Source organism: Prosopis cineraria, unplaced genomic scaffold, assembly GCF_029017545.1.
Source record: "Prosopis cineraria cultivar Desert tree isolate PC_DT_omini unplaced genomic scaffold, ASM2901754v1 PC3, whole genome shotgun sequence".
Lineage (NCBI taxonomy): Eukaryota > Viridiplantae > Streptophyta > Magnoliopsida > Fabales > Fabaceae > Prosopis > Prosopis cineraria.
Window position 1 is genome coordinate 13,612,652 of NW_026555334.1, and position 19,309 is coordinate 13,631,960.

Below are 19,309 nucleotides of genomic sequence, written 5' to 3' on the forward strand. Positions count from 1 at the left end.
AAACGAAGTAGTAGTATGAATTGTAATGTTACTACACGTGATAGAAGCTTGATTCATTTGCTTTAATTTCTATAAAAATAATTTGTTGCTCAATTAAGTGTGAATCAAGCTTCTCCAATGCATTATAGCATTGTAATTCAAACTGCTATTTCGCTTGAATTGCCATAGAGAGTTAAATGAAACCTTGTCTTTTTTTTTTATAAATATCTTTAGATAAAAACTCTTTAAACCTCTTTTTCTCGAGTGGAGGTTGAGAACGAGGGTAAGAAGATTGGAGAGAATAATGCGTGGTGGGTCTCATAAGTCTAAAAATAAACGGCGTATGGTCAAAATTGATGAAAAGATACTAGATGGCCTATTGTTTTATATTAGAAATTACTCAGTGTTCCTTAAAAAATAATTCATGACTAAATTTGTACATTTATTTGTTGAGGTGAAGTGCCATATGTCATTTCAATAAAAAAATTTACAAGCTGCACATGAAAAGTTAACGTTCGTAAAATGAAAATTTAAAAAGACTACTAGATGCTCTGTTTTTAAAAATTAAGAATTTATTTCACATTATTTTATAATATAGGCTTACCCAACGACTAGTGCTTCTGAAAAAATAATTAAGGGCTAAATTTACACCTTTATTCTTTTAAAAATTTTCTTCTACAGAATCTAATGAAAAATGCAACATTTTGGTTATTAAAAAAAAACTCTTCTCAAAAATCAAATTACTTTTATTTAATAAAGCTCGTGTTCAAATGGATTGATTAATTTTATGAAACAGCTGGCCAAAAAAAAAAAGTTAGTTGGCGAAAGCAGAGATGAAGGAAATTACACTCACACTTCAGCGCCCCACGGACTCTTTCGTGTCAACCGTTTTCCGAGTCAAGACTCAAGGAGTCAACACGCAAGTTATGATTTTTGAATCGTTCTCCGAGTCTGCCCAGTGTGTTTGTCTTCCTCCAACGCCATCCTGCCACGTGGAGAAACCCTTCAGAGGGAGCCGCCTTCTTGTACCTCTGTGTTCGCTCCAGCTGTCCCATCCCTCACCTTCTTCAAAGGTCCAAACTTTATAAAACAATTCCCAGTCACTTTCATTCACAGATTCACTCACGCAACGAAAAAGCAACAATGCAAAATTTAATTTTTTTTAAAAAAGAAAAAAACTCCCCGCGTAGACCTTTGAAACCTCCCAGCGTGGAATTCCAAACAGCGAAGACTTCGCCAATGGGGTCGTCTCCCCCTCCTCCCCTTCCTTCTTATTGCTCTCGCTGCAAACCCATAAACCTCAATAGAGCCGCGCCTAACCTAAGAACTGATAATGGGTTTCGCTAGTAATAATGCCGGATTAGAGCCTCACTTGGCTGCGGAAAAAGCCGTCTCCGTCATCGGTCTCGGTTTTGATCTCTGCAAAGATATTCGATTTTCCGCTTGCATGAAGGGTCCTTCTGGCTCCAGTTTGATAGCGTTCGATACGAATCATACCAGGGACCTCGTTTTCCCAGGTGGGGTTGTCGTCCCTAACGTACCAACCTCCATTAAGTGCGACAAAGGAGAGCGCACTAGGTTTCGATCCGATGTGCTTAGGTTTAATCAGGTGATTGTTAACTTGTTCGCCTTTTGCTAATGATTATGTTCGGTTTTGTGGTTTCACTGGAGCTCCCTCTGGGCAGTATAGTTTTCTTTAGTGGGATAATATGAAAAAATATATATAAGATACTGTTGATCATCCATGTCATGGGATCGCTAAATTTGAGAAATTAACTGAATATTCGTGATATTGCAGATGTCCGAGCTATTCAATAAAGAGCTGGGCTTATCGGGGAAGGTTCCGTCTGGACAATTCAATGTGATGTTTGACATGAAAAAGGGATGGCCCAAGGACGCAGCTTCCACCAAAAGCCTGGCTTTAGATGGTTGGTTCATAACATTGTATAACATTGAGTTAAGCAGATCCGATATTACCCTTTCTGAAGATTTGATAAAAGAAGTGCCTTCTTCATGGAACCCCTCTGCTCTAGCTGAGTAAGTCTTTTGCTTTTGTCGTTGACTTTCTTGCTCCTCTTCCTGTCCGATCTTCTTAGAACCTGGAGATTTTTTTTTTTGGGCGAGCAATGAACTTTTTTGGCGATTCTTCAGGTTTATTGCTAATTATGGGACTCATGTTGTTGTTGGGGTGAAGATGGGAGGTAAGGATGTGATTCATATCAAGCAGTCAAAAAAGTCAGATCTTGAGCCCACTGACGTGCAGAGATTGTTGAAGCAATTAGCTGATGAGAGGTTTTTTGGTGATTCAAACCAAACTAATTTCAATGTCAATGCGGCCGAAATATCGGGAAAACTCAAGGTACAGATTCATTACACTGTATAGTAATTTCAACAAAAAAAAAAAAAGGACGCTGCACCTTGCATTTTTGCTAAATGTTTCTTCTTTTTCTCCTTTATGCAGGATGATCATGCTAAGTCATGGGGGTTTCGCAAATCTTTACCTTTCAGTGGTAGACCAATTGTGAAAAGCCACTCCAAGAACGATGTTAGTATCTGTTTTAATCGACTGAACAATTTCTGATCAACCTGCTGCATGAGACTGATTTGGACATTGACTTAAATGAGTTCCTCTTTTGTACAGGATATCCAAAGCATTACAGTTAGAAGGGGAGGAATTGATAGTGGCCGATCTTTTAACGAGTGGCTCCCAACCATATCACAGTCTCCTAATGTAATTTCAATGTCATTTGTGCCCATCACTTCCCTGCTAAGTACTGTTCCTGGCAGCATTTTTCTGAGTCATGCCGTGAACTTATACCTTAGATGTGAGCAGACTCGTCCCTGTGTGATGATACTCCTTTGGTCTTGTACTTCAGGTTCAGCATGATCATATTAACGTGCGTGTATTTTGCAGATAAACCTCCAATAGAAGAGCTTCATCAATTTCTGGAATTCCAGTTGCCTCGGCTATGGGCTCCCTTGTACGGTGATCTGCCTCTCGGATTTGGTCACAGACAAAGAAGGAACATGTCTCCATCGCTTCAGTTCACTCTCATGGGACCCAAGCTTTTTGTGAATACTTCCAAGGTGATCATCCGGTTTCTTTTATAAGTTATTTTTACTGATTTCATCAATATTAAAATTTAAAAAAGTAAAAAAAATAAAAGTGTAAAATTACATCTCTATATATAAATTTAAAAAGTGATATTATATTATTTTTTTATAAAATATAATTTTAAAAATATTTTTAAATATTATTTAAAAAATCACACTATAATTTATAAATAAAATTAAATGAATCTTTTAAAATGTGAATTATAAATGAGATCCAAGGGTCTTATTATTAGCATACCAAACTTGTGATCTTGAATGGCCAGATAAACGGGTGCTAAATTCCTGAAACTTGTGATTTCATGTTCCATTTCATGAATTGCTTACAATTTTGCAGGTTGACACGGGAAATAGGCCTGTAACTGGTATTCGCTTGTACTTAGAAGGTAGAAAAAATGACCACCTAGCTATCCATCTTCAGCATCTTTCAGACATTCCTAGCATCCTCGACATGTCGTACGACCATAGCTACAGTCCTACTCGGGATGAAGCGGTTGACAAAGGCTACTACGAACCCGTGAAATGGAATATGTTCTCTCACGTATGTACAGCACCAGTACAGTACGACACGTCCCAGCTAGACGAGTCCATTGGTATTGTCACTAAGGCATGGTTCGAGGTCAAGCTTGTGGGGATGAAGAAGGTTCTCTTCCTGAGACTTGGGTTCTCCTCTGTTGCATCGGCCAGAATTCGCCGGTCAGAGTGGAATGGAACCTCAACAGAGTCTCGAAAATCGGGCTTTTTCTCGGCGTTAATGAGCACGAGGTTGAGCAAGGAGTTGTTGCAGAACACGCCGGAGAAGTCAACAAAGGTGAATATAAACTCGGCCGTGTACGAGGAGGGACCGCCGGTGCCGACGAGGGCTCAGAAGATGCTGAGCTTTGTGGACACAAGAGAGATGGTGAGGGGCCCGGAGGATGTGCCAGGGCATTGGGTGGTCACCGGAGCAAAGCTGTGTGTGGAGGATAGCAGAATCTCACTGAAGGTCAAGTTTTCGTTGCTGACAATAATGTCGGAGGAATTTCTGCCGTTAATGAGGGACTAGAGAAACGATGATGCTTCAGAAAAAGGGGCAACGTTTTCCTGAATGTCGAGTTAACGGCGATGGTCTGATGGATATGGTGATATTGGTGTCAGCTAGTGTCATAATTGTAAATATTATTCATTCAAAAGGGGATTCAAATTCTTTTCAAGATAATGTAGCGCATGGCAAGCCGCAAAATCAGGGCAGCGCGAAGGAGTTCTCTCACAAAGATCAGGCAGCCTAAAAATGGTGATATTGACTTTGTATCCTATGTAGGATTATTATAAATACGACAGATGGCAAGGGATTTAAAAAGTTGAATAGCATGTGAATTCAAATTTTTTTTAATCCTAGTCCAATTCTAAAAGTCTTCTCTGTTGGATGTTGCTTCTTTTAATTGAAATGCTATGTTGTTACTCCTACGTTTGGTGTATGGGAATGAAACTAATTGAATTGCACAACATTCGTTTGAATAAACATTGGTTGGAACTTGGAAAGAGATTTTGGCGGGGAGAGAGAGAATATGAGGAGAGCGGCATTTTTAAAGAAGGCAATTCAAATCTAAATTGCGAAATTGTTGGTCCAGGAAAAGAACGAGCACTGCCAAAGAGAAAAGTTGAAGATCCTTTGCTTACTACTCTCTTTATTTTAAATTATAAAATATTTTTAAATAAAATTTCATACATTAATAAATTTATTAAATATACGTTATAACTTTACTTTTTTAAAATAAAAATATAAATTTTAAAAAATGTCCTTCATTTAATACTTCATTGATGAAAGAATATTGAAGAAAGAATATTTAGGAATGATAGTGTTGAAAAAATATTATTAATAAAATCTTATTTTTATTAAAGTATTTTATATTTTGGGATGCTGAATTTTTTTTAAAAGTATTTTATAATTTAAGATTGGGGGAGTAAAAAGAAATATAATGAAATAAAATTAAAAAATAAAGTACAGATGATTAAAATATGAGGGTGTAATGCCAGTAATTTGAGATTAGCGTGAATAAACTTAAAAAAAGATTAGGCTTAGTAAAATAATATTTTTTAAACATTCATGCCTATGTGGGCTAGCCCGACTAGGGTTGAAAAATTCGAGCCAAACTTGATCAGAGTTTGGAATAGGCTCGAATACTTGAATAAAAAAATTACATTTCAAATATATTTAATATTAAATTTAAATTAATTTTTTAATTTTTAGGTGATTTTATATTAAAATATCATATATTTAAGTGTATTATTATAGATATTTTTAAAAAATAAAACATATTTATATTGTCATATTTTTTCAATCTATAAAATATCACAAAATAGTATTTAAAATGTATTTTAATATTAATTTTTAAATTTTAAGATCCACATATTTTCTTTAAAAAAATTTGAGTCTTCTACACTGTATAAGTATACAAAAAATATGTTATATATTTTTTATAAAATAAGATAATTAATTTTAAAGTAAAAATTAAATTAAAATTAATTTTAATTTTAAAAAATAAAAAACACATTAATAATTTAGATATTCAAGTTGGTCCAAATAAGTCCCAAGAAGAGGTTCAGACCAAGCTTGATTATTCGATATTTTTTATAAGTTCGGGCTTATTCATGTCCAAATTAAGTCCAACAAGAATATAATTGGCCTATCAAATTACCTGCTCCAAGAGAAGTGTCGATGAATCAAAATTATAAGTGAGAAGAGTAATTTAATTTAGAAGGTTAAGAATCATAATTTATGTGATTTTTGAAGAGTATAATAAGTTTCATATTTATAGTATATATTATTAAATGTTATCATGTTTACTATAAAGAAAAAGGTAATTTAATTAATTTTTATTTTAATTATTTTTTAATCCATTTCATTCTCATTTTTTTCACTAACCAAAGGAAAACTAATTATTGTAGATGAGATTTTCAGCATTTCATTGTTTATGAACAGTACTAATTCTTCCATGCAATCTGTTTTAATCGTAAATTAAAACACTCTTCACACATTACATGGAATGTATATAGTGCAAGAAATAAATTCCATGAAATAGTATAATTTGTTATGAATTTTATTTTTATTATAAAAATAATATAAAATAATTATCTATTTAAGAATATAAATTATTTTTAAAAATTACTTGTTTTCTTCGATAGTCCAGCCCAAAATAAAAAGAGGTGTTTCAATTTAGAGAAGCAGAGACCATTTATTTGGCTCGAGGACAAAAAATTAAGGTATTAAAAACCCACCTATCATTGAACAGGTTAAAATTAAAAGTCAGGAGTTAATGATTCAATTAAGGTCAAATCGAAGGTCAAATTAAAATTAGATCAATGATAACAAAATAAAATAATTTAAATAAAAGACATTAATTTTTAATACATTTATTATATTTGAGACTTAATATCCTATATAATACACAATAATAATTGTAATAATAATAAAACACAACAACATTTTAAATATTCATCCATACAATCTTTCCATCATCAAAAATTTTAGAATTAATAATAATCAATACCGAAATTATTGTTAAATAAATTAATATAACTTTAGTTTTATATGGATGATCTCAAATAAAAAATAATATAAAAATTCAAATAATAGTAAGAGTAAAGTTAAATACAATAGTAACAAAATTTAAATAGTTAAAAATATAAATGTAAATATGTATTTAAGAGTGAGATATGAATAAAATTTTTAGGCATTATTTAATTTTTAATGTCAATTCACGTAAAGAAATAATAATATAATTGCAAAAGTTATTTATATTTGTAATGGGATGAGGATATAGGCTGATAGGCATAAGAAAGCAGCTCTTATTTAAAAAAAAAATCTGAAAAAAAAAACCTCATCAGTGTGTGCCTGCTCGAGATAAAAATAATTGTTAATTGGTAAGGACGCCACGTAATCATCTGGATACTTCCACGGTTCCACCAATGGTTGGGGTTCAGAGAATTGGTCAATATATATTAATTATAAAAATTTTAATATTAAATTAAATTTAAATTATATTAAAAATAAAAAATTTTAATAAATATAAGATACAATAAAATTTTAAATTTAGATCATTTTAGGAATTAGGATAATTCATATCTCATCGCATGTGCTGATTTTTTAGATGAGGAACGTCCTACGTGGCTTCTGGTTTCTCCGGAACAATCTGTAACTGACTTCCAAACTACTAGATTTCTCCCCCTCCTCCTTTAAATACCCCATATGTCCCCTTTTCTTCTCACCGTTGAAGGAAGCGAGCGAGCGAGCGAAATCGAACCGTATTGCAGCAGATCGTATAATTCTCTTTCCAATCTTTCTTATCTAATCCAAGATTAGAGAATGTCGTTGATTCCGAATTTCTTCGGTGGCCGAAGCAGCAGTGTTTTCGATCCTTTCTCTCTCGACGTCTGGGATCCCTTCAAGGATTTTCCTTTCCCCTCTTCTCTCTCACCCTCTCTAGAAAATTCTGCGTTTATCAGCACTCGGGTGGATTGGAAGGAGACCCCGGAGGCTCATGTTTTCAAGGCTGATCTTCCAGGGTTGAAGAAGGAGGAGGTGAAGGTCCAGATTGAAGACGACAGGGTGCTTCAGATAAGCGGAGAGAGGAACGTCGAGAAGGAAGACAAGAACGACAAGTGGCATCGCATTGAGCGCAGCAGTGGCAAATTCATGAGGAGATTCAGATTGCCTGAGAATGCAAAAATGGATCAGGTAAAAGCTTCCATGGAGAATGGTGTTCTGACTGTAACTGTTCCAAAGGAAGCGGTTAAGAAACCTGAGGTTAAAGCCATCGAAATTTCTGGTTAAGAAGAGTGTCATTCCCTGCTTTCTCTCTGGGCTTGTAGTCTCAAATGTGTCTGTGTGAAGTCAGAACTGAAAGAGTGTCTTTTGTACAATGGTGTGTTCTGTTTTTTTTTTTTTTTTGGTCGTCATTACCTTGGGATGGATAGGAAAGAGAGCATCGTCTATGATCCTTTCCTGTAGATTTCATACTTGGTCTTGATTAGTGTGGCTTCGGAATAAAATATAAGCACGTTTTCTTATTAAATCATTTTTTGGATTTTTTTTCTTATTTAACTTGGTTCATTCTGGGTTTGTAACTCGAGCCTGTATTGTGGAAGCAGCACGAATTGCATTGCTGAGAAATCATAAAACTATGCTTGGCGCGATGAGTGGAGGTAAAAGTTTGGGAGATGATGAGATGAGTGGGGGTAAAATTACATTAATTTTACTCCACCTGGATATGGAAAGAAAAGTGGAAGGAGGAGGAAATTGATGAGAAAATAATATGTGGGGTTTACATTTTTTTTTTTCAACTTTTTTTAAATATAGAGAAATTTTGAAAAGAATACTCTATTTTTAAATTCAGCATGAATATTTTTCATTTACTCCTACTACCTTCCTTTATTCTGGTCCTTTAAAATTTTTAGATTATTATACAATTAATAATTTTATAAATAAAATTTAAAAGTAGACAAAGTAATTTTGTTATCTAAATATAGGGAGAGAAAATCACTTTTTTTTTACTTCTATATTCTTTCCATTTTTTCTTCTTCTTTTTTTGTCTCGCTATTTTCTTTTGTTAACTAAATGCACACATTAATTCAAAATCCTATGGGAGAAGACACTGAAATTGATTGAGTATTATCAGTTCAGTTTACCGCTCGCCGCACTTCAAACAGACATCATTATACTGGTTTTGCTACTGGTTCTGCAGCTTTCACATGCGAGTTTTTTTTTTTTTTTTTAAGAGTCTGCATGTTCAAGTTTGGATTAACTTTGAGTCTGTATTTTTGCTCGTTTTCTTTGTTTGCTTGTTGGTTTGTCACTGTAGTTTTTTATTTCATCATGTCTGTGTGGTGTTGTATTTTCTCAAGGGCCATTGGGACGCCATGGTTTGTTTGTAATCGTTTTATTTTTAATAATATTTTCCTTCATTTCCCAAAAAAAAAAAAACCAAAGCACACATTGCTACGGAAATTTGTTTTGAAATTGCATTTTTCTCCAAGTGTATTCATATTATTTTAAATATTATTGTATAGTTTTTCATGTTCTCATTGATCATTAAATTCCATGAATAAAACACGACCAATGTAATGTAAATTTAATATAGCGTTAATGACATATTTGTTTTGAAAATTTTTTTTAGGAATACTTGACGCTCTAAACTTTTTTAGAGTATTTTTATTCAAGAAGTTTCAAAAAAAGAATATTTTTGCCTTTCTATTAAATACTAAAAAGTTGACCATTAAATTGAAGTTTGATTGAAAGTTAAATAGCATATGTGTCTTTGGATTTTGTTTTTCAAAGATGTTGGATATTTTAAACTTTTATTTGGAGCTTATTTGCATTATAATTTTTAAAAATGAAGTAATTTTGCTCTCCCTTTTTCATCACCCTCTTCTTCTTTCTTTTCCTCTTCCACAGCAAGCTCTCACATTATCATAGATTAGAGTTCAAATGAGAAGTTGGAAAAAATGGGTGTTTGAGATTTGCGAGCCTCACAAAAAGTCTTGCATTTGGCTTGGCACTTTTGCCCTACAGAAAAGTCTACTCAAGCCCACGACATTATTGCTTTGTTCATCAAAGGCAAATCCTTCATTTTTAACTTCCCCTAGATTATCGTCGTCCTCCCCATACTTGCCGCGTGCTCCCCATGTAACATTATTTGTTGCTTTTGTCATCACCGCTATGGTCAAGTTTAATGTCGTGAGCCCTCAAAAGTGTCTGAGTCAAGGTCGAAGTTTGTAGAGTCATCGTAATTGAGTAAGATAGTAAAATTGTCAAATATAGAAGAAGAGAGCTTCCACACAAGAGTTCATATGAATTGACTTAATGTATAGTTGATTATTTATAGGTATAAGAATGGATTTGGATGATTTGGAATTGAGTTCCATTTTTTCCCAACAATTTTCAAAAAGGAGATTGACACTTCGCATGTGACTAAAATAAAATTGCAATGAAAAAGGCAAAAAAAAAAAAAGACTTGTGGATGATTTTCTTATTCCTTGCTTGAATTGTTATTGATGTTTTTGATTTTTGCTTGATGTTGTTTTTGTTTGATGTTCATGGAGTTATTCTTGCTATTTAGGTGGATTTTTTTCCCTAAAAAATGCAACATGACAACTAAAATTAAAGTAACGGTTAATACTGACGACAAGATAAAATTGTTCTCTTTTTAAGACTTCTAAGAAAAATATGCTTGAAACAAAAGTTAAAAATACCTAACACTCTTGAAAAAAAAGTAAGACAAATACATCATTTAACTCTTGATTAAATTTTAATTTAATGATTAACATTTTTAATATCTAACAGTGGGATAAAAATACTCCCTTTTTGAAACTTTTGTAGTAAAAATGCTCTAAAAAATTTAGAATATTATATATTTTTGGAAAAAAAGTTTTAGAGCAAATATGCCATTTAATTCTTTAATATGTACAAGAATTTTTATACCTTCACATAATTGAATTTTGTATGAGCTTTGTAATTAATTAATGTAATTATAATAAATAGATTATAAGATATATGTCTATTGTTTCGTGTATATGGGATTGAAAGTGCCTGGGTTCGAACTCGTCGCTTGACTTGTGAAAGGAAAACACCTTCACCACCAAGCCATAGGATTCACCTAGATGGTCTATTGTCTGCAGCCCAAAACAGTCTATTTTTAAAAAATATATGTTTCTTTTTTCCTTAGTTACGGCTCTAAACCAAGGTATGGAATATTTATCTCCGTAATGCGTAATGCCTGGCTTAACAGACTCTCTCTTTAAAAAATATAATATATTTTTAATTAAATTTTACTTTTAATAAATTAATTATCTACTTTTAAACTAACTCTATTTTTTTATATTTACTTCTATTAAACACTCTATAATAAATATAAAATTATTTATCAATAGAAACACTTAAAAAAAAGACAATGATTATATTTTAAAATATTAAAAATGCCTTACATTTTTAAATGCCCAACTCTTTAAAAGATGTTTTATATTTTTAAATGAAGAGAGTATTATTTTTGCACCCCAACCATAATTATACCAAAGATTTAAAATACTTAATTATAGTTTTTAAATTTTATGAAATTTATTTATAAAAAAAATGTTTTATATGAAATCTGTACGTAATTTTTCCTACTTTGATTGAATTTTTCGAGAGACGAGACACTATCCGAAATAGGTAGTCTTTGATTTTTTTCCCCCCTTCTTTTTGATAAAGGAAAAAATAAAAAAACACTTTCTCGTTTACGTTTGACCAATTTGACCGTCTAGAAGGGTATGACACATTGCCATATGGTGGTTGCTGCTTCTTCACAGCGTTCCATTTCTTCTTCATTGTGTTCTCTTATTTTCTCCTATGTTTTGTTCAAAGCTTTAGCTTTGGGCTGGGGACAAATAAGAGTATGTGCAGTTATCCAATTTCGTATGTGGAAGAAAGCTCGTGATGGTTGAAGACTTTCATATTTATGGCTACTCTAAAGTCTAATTCAGCCTTTTTAGTTTCCGATTTTTTTTTCCTGCCAGCTTGAATTTTAAATTCACCCTCATTGGAACTTGGAAGTTAGAGCTGGCAAATTTTCCGACGTACTGAAAAATTTTGCAAATCCTTCATTGGATGTCTCAGCTCTGTTCTATTATGAGAGAAGCCACTGAGCTCCACCCGTTGAAGCACGCAACTAGAAATGGAAGCATCTGAATCAAAGATTCAGTCCAAATTCTGAAATGGCGTGAAGCTTTTGCTAACGCATGGTGGAAAATTGCGAAGAACAAACGTCAAGGATCCATAGGTGAAATACATCTAGAAGACGAGGATGACTTAAAATTCACTGAGCCCCAAATCTCCACTAACCCATTTCTATTCCGCCTCCAAATTATCTTAACTAATATGATACTGAATAATTATAAGCAATTTTCATTTAAAGAGTAGAATTTGAATAAATTGCTTACGGAAAGAAATAAAAATAATTAAACAACGAAAAACCAACTCAGCTTATTTCAAACAAGACAGACCATGTTGGTCCAAAAACAAACAAGGCAGACCATGTAAATTTATAGAAAAACACACGTGTTAAAACTTACACGACACAACGCTCTCCTCCACATTCACACCAGAAAGCAGAACACACGATTGTACAAACATATAAAATTCAAGACTCCCTCACGACGACATAGATATTCTTCAATACAAAGCCAGGAAACCCAGAATGTCATTCTTAACCAGAAATGTCTATGGCTTTGACATCAGGCTTCTTAACCTCTGCCTTAGGAACAGTGACAGTGAGAACTCCATTCTCCATGGAAGCCTTAACCTGATCCATTTTAGCATTCTCCGGCAGTCTGAACCTCCTCATGAATTTTCCGCTGCTTCGCTCAACGCGATGCCACTTATCGTTCTTGTCTTCCTTCTCGACGTTCCTCTCTCCGCTTATCTGAAGCACCCTTTCATCTTCAATCACGACCTTCACCTCCTCCTTTTTCAACCCAGGAAGATCCGCCTTGAACACATGGGCTTCTGGCGTCTCTTTCCAATCAATTCGAGTGCTCACAAATGCAGAGTTTTCCTGGAAAGAAGTGGAAAGAGCAGGGGGGAAAGGGAAATCCTTAAAGGGATCCCATACGTCGAACGAGAAAGGATCGAATACGTTGCTCCCTCGCCGACCTAAGAAACTTGGAATCAACGCCATTTTCTAATCTTCGAACGTGAGAAAGGATAACAAAAGGAAGAAAGAGCAGTGGAAAGTGCTTGGCTGCTTGGGATTGCTGCTCGATCAATGAAAGTACCACGATGCCCATGGAGGCGGATACATCCGGTATTTAAATCAATGTGAGGAGATTTTCCGGAAAGGCCTCAACTTTTCCAGATTTTTCATTTTAACAAGCTATGATTCGGATTTAGAGATAACTTTCGCGAGTTTCAAGCTTTGGACACCAAATGTAGGGGAATGTAGAGAATTCATTAATTGTGGGCCTGTAAGCCCAATTCGTTATATATTGGGCTCCTTTATTTGGCCTTTTCAGCCCTAATAGTTATCTTTATGTTTCTTTGTTCTTTTTTTTAAAATAAAAACATGGAACCGAGGCATCTTGGCCCATATCCTCAATTCCATTCACACCATCTTTAGACAACAAAGCAAGCAGTTCATGTGGTGCGTGAAGCATAAACGTGATCCCTGACATCATATTGAGTTCCATCTTACTTATTAGTTAGTATTATTGTTTGCGCTCCTGCTGATTTCTCGTATACTGACATCCCAGTCTCTTTGAAATAAAGATGTGACCTCCATAATTGCTCCATAGTCAAAGTGCTCCTAGCCACATCCATTTCGTATTAAAGCAATAGTCTTAGTTGAATCACTTTCAAGCTCATTTTCTAAATTTCGTGTCTCATGCAAGTCTCAACTAGTGGATACAGGCCCATATTTCAACAGTTAGAGCATTACCTTACTTCATTCCGCAGCAAAAAGCACGTAAGAAACAACCCTGTGAGTCTCGTAGAAGGCTGCCACAAGTTACTAGTAAGCTTTAGTGGGAATAAGCATCATCATATTACATTTCACCCAATCAGATTTGGAGGTCCCCATTGGTCACCTACAGTATGAGTCGTGTAACGCTTGTCAAGTTTTAGGCGAGCTTCTTTCAAGCTTCCAACTAAGGCTCTTGTACTTGAGATAATAGTTTCATTATTGATCTTGCTTCTCTCAAACATAAGATTCCTGCGTCTCCATATCCATCAGCTAATAAAAAAATAATAATAATGCTCCCCAATTATCATTTATATTCTTAGAGAGAGATTCCACTTTATCCAGTCGTGGAGTTCCAATCCAAAAAGTTTTACCATATAACCGTTAGAAGAATAGATTTCCACAACTGATATGTATATTCACAATCTCTAAGAGTATGTATAATGTCTTTTGACTGGAAGCCACAGAGTGCACAAAGATTATCTTCATAAAGACCTCGCCAATTTTGTGCTGAGTTTGTGAGTAGGCTATCATGTGAAACGAGCCATAGAAATGCCCGACATCTCTTTGAGATTTTTAATTTCCATATCTGAGGCCAAATGGGATTAGCCATACTGCCGTCATTTTGAAGAGAGGTATAGGCCAAGTTGACAAAGAATAGGCCATTTCTTTCCAATTTCCAGTAACACCCACATTTCCTTGGTTAAGTTCCAATCCATCTATGACTTTACTCTTATGTTTGTTTGATTTCAGACCATAAATTTGATCCAGGTTTTTTGAGATCAATTCGAAGGAGCAAGTCATCACCACAATTATATTTATTTCAAACCATGTTAACCCAGAAGTCATCATGCTTTGTCACTATAGACCAACTAAGCTTCCTTAGTAAAGCTTTATTCTGAAGTTGGGCTTCTCGAAGACTTAGACCTCCTCTTTCCTTGGGCAAACACACATTACTCCAAGCAACAAGGGGGATTTTCTTTCCATCCCTTGTATTACCCTAATAGAAATTTCTATTGCATTTATCTAGCTCGCCACAAGTACTAACTGGGAGAGAATAAGTTTGCATCGTATAGGCTGGTACAGCAATAGTGACAGAAGAAATTAGAGTTGTATGACTAGCAAGAGAAATAGAATTAGCTTTGCAACTATCCAACTTAGCTCTAACCTTATCAACCACCTCTTTAAAAATGTTATTAGTGACCCTTTGATGGTGTAATTGGACCCCAAAATATTTCCTGAGATCCAGTTTGATTACGACATAAAATGTTACTAATTTTTTGAAAACTTGGAAGAATGCACGTTAGAAGAGAAATAAATTCTAGTCTTAGCAAGATTTACCTTCAACCCTAAACTTGTGCAGAACTTATGCAAGTACTCACTTATAGTCTTTGCTTGTTAGATTGATGCTTCAGCAAAAAGCATTATATCATCAGCAAAGAAAAGATGAGAGATAGGCAAACCCATCTTAGTGAGATGGATTGGTCTCCAGTCAGCAGACATCATCTTTATCTGAATTAAGCGTGCTAGTCTTTCCATGCAGACAATAAATAAATATGGAGAGATGGGATCACCCTACTTACTCCCCTAAAAAAGTCAAATTCATCAACTTTATCTCCATTCCAGAGTAGCTACATACTAACAGTTGAAACACTATAAGATATGAGGTTTATAAAAAATTTTGGAAGATTTAGCTCCTTCAAACAAGCCGTAAGAAAATCCCAATTCACTCTATCATTCTCAAGATCAATTTTGATAGCCATAAAAACTTTCTTAGTTCTTATATTGTGCATGGAGTGAATAATTTCTTGGGCCACAATAATATTATCATACTATGTCTCCGGAGAACAAAACTACATTGATTAAGGGAGATAACCTGGGGCAAAAATTTCTTCAAACGATTCACAACAATCTTTGTAATAATCTTATAGATGACATTACATAAACTAATAAGATGAGGATCCTAAAAGGAATTCAGAGTCTCTTTCTTTGGGATTAGCACAAGCAGAGTTTTATTAACTTCCTCAATCCTCCTGGGATTCTCAAAAACAACCTGAACATATTTGACCACAGTCCTACCAACGATTGCCCATTAGTTCTGAAAAATAGAGCAATAAATCCATCTAACCCCGGGGCCTTGAGGCAACCCGTATTAAAGAACGCATCCTTAATTTCCTCATCATTAGCAGGTCTACTACAAAGATAAAGAAAAATATCATCCACACTAGGATAAGTAATAGAGAAATTAAGAGGCGGATGGTAACTAACCTCATTGACTAAAAGATTGGAAAAGTAAGAAGTGGTAAACAGCTTAATTTCTTCAGTGGTGATCCAATCTCCCTATTCATTATAAATAGCATCAATCATGTTGATCGTACGTCACTTGTTTGCATGTGAGTGAAAAAGTTTAGTATCACGATCCCTATGTAGGTTTCACTCAAGTTTGGCTTTTTGAGCCCATAAAAGAGATTGCTAGATCAAAACTTCTTCAAGTTCCTTCCAAAGAGAGAATTGTAAATCCTCTAGTCTAATCATGTCTCCTCTACAGTTAAGGGCCCGAATGATACCATCCAGATGCCTCATGATCTGCTTCTTATGTGCATTAATATTCCTAAAAGTTGTTTTATTCCACCTCGAGCAAGCACCTACAAAATCAAAAATATTCGAGCACCAATCCAGATCTTCCTTCCATTCACATCTTACAAAATCATCAAAGTGATCATGAAGGACTTAGTATGCAATAAAGCAAAAAGGTTGATTTCTTCTCCTTGACCCTTCACCAACATTGAGATTACGGAGAGGCCTGTGATCAAATTTATATTGAGGAAGATGAGACATTGCATCATTAGGAAATAAGGAAGCCCAGCTTTGATTATAAATGAATTTGTCAAGTCTAACCGCTATGTCCCCACGAGACCTCATGAAGTATGGGCCACTAAACCCCATTTCAATTAAGTCAATCCCATTAAACCAATCAATAAAAGCCTTATCACTGGATAATTTGCAACGAGCTTAAGATTTTTGTTCATAGTTATAGAGGGTGGCATTAAAGTCACCTCCAACAATCCAGGATCTAGGATAGGAGGCTTGAATTCTTGTTAGATCATGCCAAAGACCATTACGAATGGATGGATTAGGGCTAGTGTAAATCATCTTAAGAAACTAGTAATCACCTGTGATCTCCTTAATGTAAAGATAAATAAATTAGAAGTTAGATTCTAAAACATGAATATTCTTCCCATGAGCATTCCAAAGACACCAAATTCCTTCACTATAACTGTCAGCATCCAAAACCTCACTGTATTGAAACCCCAAAGATGCTACTCTTCTTGCTGTAGTACCCTTATGATAGCGAGTTTCAAGAATAGCTAAGAAGTCAACCTTATAATGAGATTTCATCTCCTGGACCAAAGAAGAAGAGCTCTTACTACCACTCCCTCTTGAATTCCAGAGTTGTATAATCATAAAACCAGTTGGGGTTATTGGTGAGAATTATCCTTTTCCATACTCAAGTCATTATCCATGATAGCGTCATTTGTAGTCATAGCTTTAGTCGAAGGGTGTTCATCTATGGCTACCACCTTATCTATTTTATCTTGTGAAGGTAAGTCACCTTCTGCAGTTTAATTAAAGTCTGCTAGCCTGTTCAGTGTAGTAACTGTATGAACTACATCTATTAATATAGGGTTAATAATGGTGCTGCTAACTCCTGGATCCAATTGATTACTTAAAAGCAGCAATCCACTTTGAAGGACAACAAAATTGTTATAATTTTAAATGGGCTTGAGAACTAGGCCCACTGTGTATTTCTTTTTGTTTCTCTCACCAGATCCCATATGATTCTCCTTCCTTCTCATGTTAGGTTTATTTGAATTCTTTCTCTTTTCTCCATCCATAGTCCAATCAAATTTATTTGGCTCCAAATCTTGATCAAACACACCTTCATTAAGGTCCACCTTTCCATTTTTATCCCTTTCCTTTACCCTCTAAATATCATTCCCATGTGATCCTCTATTATTATCTTGAATCGACATAACTCCAAGCAGATTTTTCAACAATATATTACAATAAGATTTTTGTTGGTTCTTCAGCCTACCTTTTCACTTTAAACCCTAAGATTTCTCTTACTTGAAATTGCCCTAAAAATCATGGTGAACAATTATTGCTACTATTAGATCCATCTCTATAAACCATCCCCACCGTCACGTTAGCACCCCTTTCCATACTGTTAGTACTGATCCATCCTTCACCTATTTTATCAGTGTGTTAAGTAGGCTTACTAGGGTCATGATCTTGTTATCCATCATTGTTATTCAAGTAATGGTCTCGTGTGTGGCCGTACTTCCCACATGAGAAGTATATCATGTAGAGACCCTTATATACTATAGGTCTGTCTTTACCATACCAGTCAAAGAATGGGAATAATGGCTTCTATAAATCAATCTCAACACAAAGCCGAGCAAAACCTCCTTTATCGTATATAAAAGTAGATAAATCAACCTGAATAATTCTTCTTATCATATTGTCAATTCTTCTAAGTGACTCGGCATTGTAAAGTTCCAATGGTAGATCTATTAGTCTAACCTAAGCAACAATTTTGCATTGTGTATATGCTTTTTAAGGATTAAAATTAGGTCACCATTTTTGCACTAAGAGATAATGGTCATCAATCATCCACAGGCCCTCCTGAAAGGCATAATCTCAATCCTCCTTGTTTGTAAAAGAGATAGTAAAATAACCATTGCTCGTCGAAATAAATTTAATCTCCCCTTAAGGCTTCCACATGTGAATAATTTTGTCTCGTATGATGTGCTTCAAAAGTCAGCCCCCAATAGTTTCACAATCACAGAGTTCACTCATGGCTTGCACCAAGATGTATATTCTTTAGCTGTGACATGGAGTTTAGGCCATTTGCCCTCATAACAGTTATCTTCATTCATTTCGTCCTCATTAAACCTATCATTCTTTTAAGCAACTTCCTCCTTAGAATTTCTCTTCAAAAAGTAAGCTTTCTACTTGTTTATGATATCATCTTCTTCATTGTGTTTGATTGGGAAACTAGTACCTCCGATGGCAAGAAGTTTATTTTTATAGGATATTGGCATTAGACGTCGGCGAGTAGTAGCTTGATCTTAACTCGAAGACTTCAAAACTTTTCTTTTTCCTTCGTCAAATAGCTGAAAACAAAATCAGTAGGCAGAGGCTCCAAACCCTTGTCTCTCTCTCTTCCATCACCTCAAAACCAACGTGCTCTCCCCTATAGTCACCTTTGATCGCCCCTTCCATTACCTCAGACACCAACATTCTTTTTCTCGTTATCTTTATGTTTCTTACTTTACCATGATTTTTTTGTGAAATCAATCACCATGATTTTATTCAAACTTCCCTCAATAAATGTATAAAATTTTTGTATATGAAAATTGAAAGGGCTATGTATGTTCACCCTCTATCCCAAATCCACACACACACACACACACACACACACACACACACAACACACACACACACACACACACACACACACACACACACACACACACACACACACACACACACACACACACACACACACACACACACACACACACACACACACACACACACACACGATGAGACAAAATAAATTCCTAATTGTACATTATAAAACTAATGGAAATATCATAACACACACACACACACACGATGAGACAAAATAAATTCCTAATTGTACATTATAAAACTAATGGAAATATAATTGTTAATGTAGGGATGTT

The 19,309-nt window shown here is 34.6% G+C and overlaps 3 protein-coding genes across 3 annotated transcripts; 2 read left to right on the forward strand and 1 right to left on the reverse strand.

Moving 5' to 3' along the window:
- The first annotated feature begins 1,234 nt into the window (after positions 1 to 1,234).
- Positions 1,235 to 4,549, forward strand: LOC129306980 (MACPF domain-containing protein NSL1-like). The gene is made up of 7 exons (XM_054947816.1): positions 1,235 to 1,588; positions 1,778 to 2,016; positions 2,131 to 2,338; positions 2,441 to 2,524; positions 2,621 to 2,804; positions 2,894 to 3,066; positions 3,428 to 4,549. Exons 1-7 carry the CDS (start codon positions 1,313 to 1,315, stop codon positions 4,133 to 4,135), a joined length of 1,872 nt encoding a protein of 623 aa, XP_054803791.1. The 5' UTR covers positions 1,235 to 1,312; the 3' UTR covers positions 4,136 to 4,549.
- Positions 4,550 to 7,285: 2,736 nt separating this feature from the next.
- LOC129306740 (18.5 kDa class I heat shock protein) lies at positions 7,286 to 8,397 on the forward strand. The gene has a single exon (XM_054947472.1). It carries the CDS (start codon positions 7,436 to 7,438, stop codon positions 7,901 to 7,903), a length of 468 nt encoding a protein of 155 aa, XP_054803447.1. The 5' UTR covers positions 7,286 to 7,435; the 3' UTR covers positions 7,904 to 8,397.
- Positions 8,398 to 12,060: 3,663 nt separating this feature from the next.
- LOC129306683 (17.3 kDa class I heat shock protein-like) lies at positions 12,061 to 12,996 on the reverse strand. The gene has a single exon (XM_054947388.1). It carries the CDS (start codon positions 12,777 to 12,779, stop codon positions 12,309 to 12,311), a length of 471 nt encoding a protein of 156 aa, XP_054803363.1. The 5' UTR covers positions 12,780 to 12,996; the 3' UTR covers positions 12,061 to 12,308.
- Between the last annotated feature and the right edge of the window lie 6,313 nt (positions 12,997 to 19,309).

Excerpts from the sequence above, each read along its gene's own strand:
- LOC129306980 (XM_054947816.1), top strand. The coding sequence starts at position 1,313 with ATGGGTTTCGCTAGTAATAATGCCGGATTAGAGCCTCACTTGGCTGCG. Across the intron at positions 2,017-2,130 it reads AACCCCTCTGCTCTAGCTGA|GTTTATTGCTAATTATGGGA; the intron begins GTAAGTCTTTTG and ends GCGATTCTTCAG. Across the intron at positions 2,805-2,893 it reads CGTGAACTTATACCTTAGAT|ATAAACCTCCAATAGAAGAG; the intron begins GTGAGCAGACTC and ends TGTATTTTGCAG.
- LOC129306683 (XM_054947388.1), bottom strand. The coding sequence starts at position 12,779 with ATGGCGTTGATTCCAAGTTTCTTAGGTCGGCGAGGGAGCAACGTATTC.
- LOC129306740 (XM_054947472.1), top strand. The coding sequence starts at position 7,436 with ATGTCGTTGATTCCGAATTTCTTCGGTGGCCGAAGCAGCAGTGTTTTC.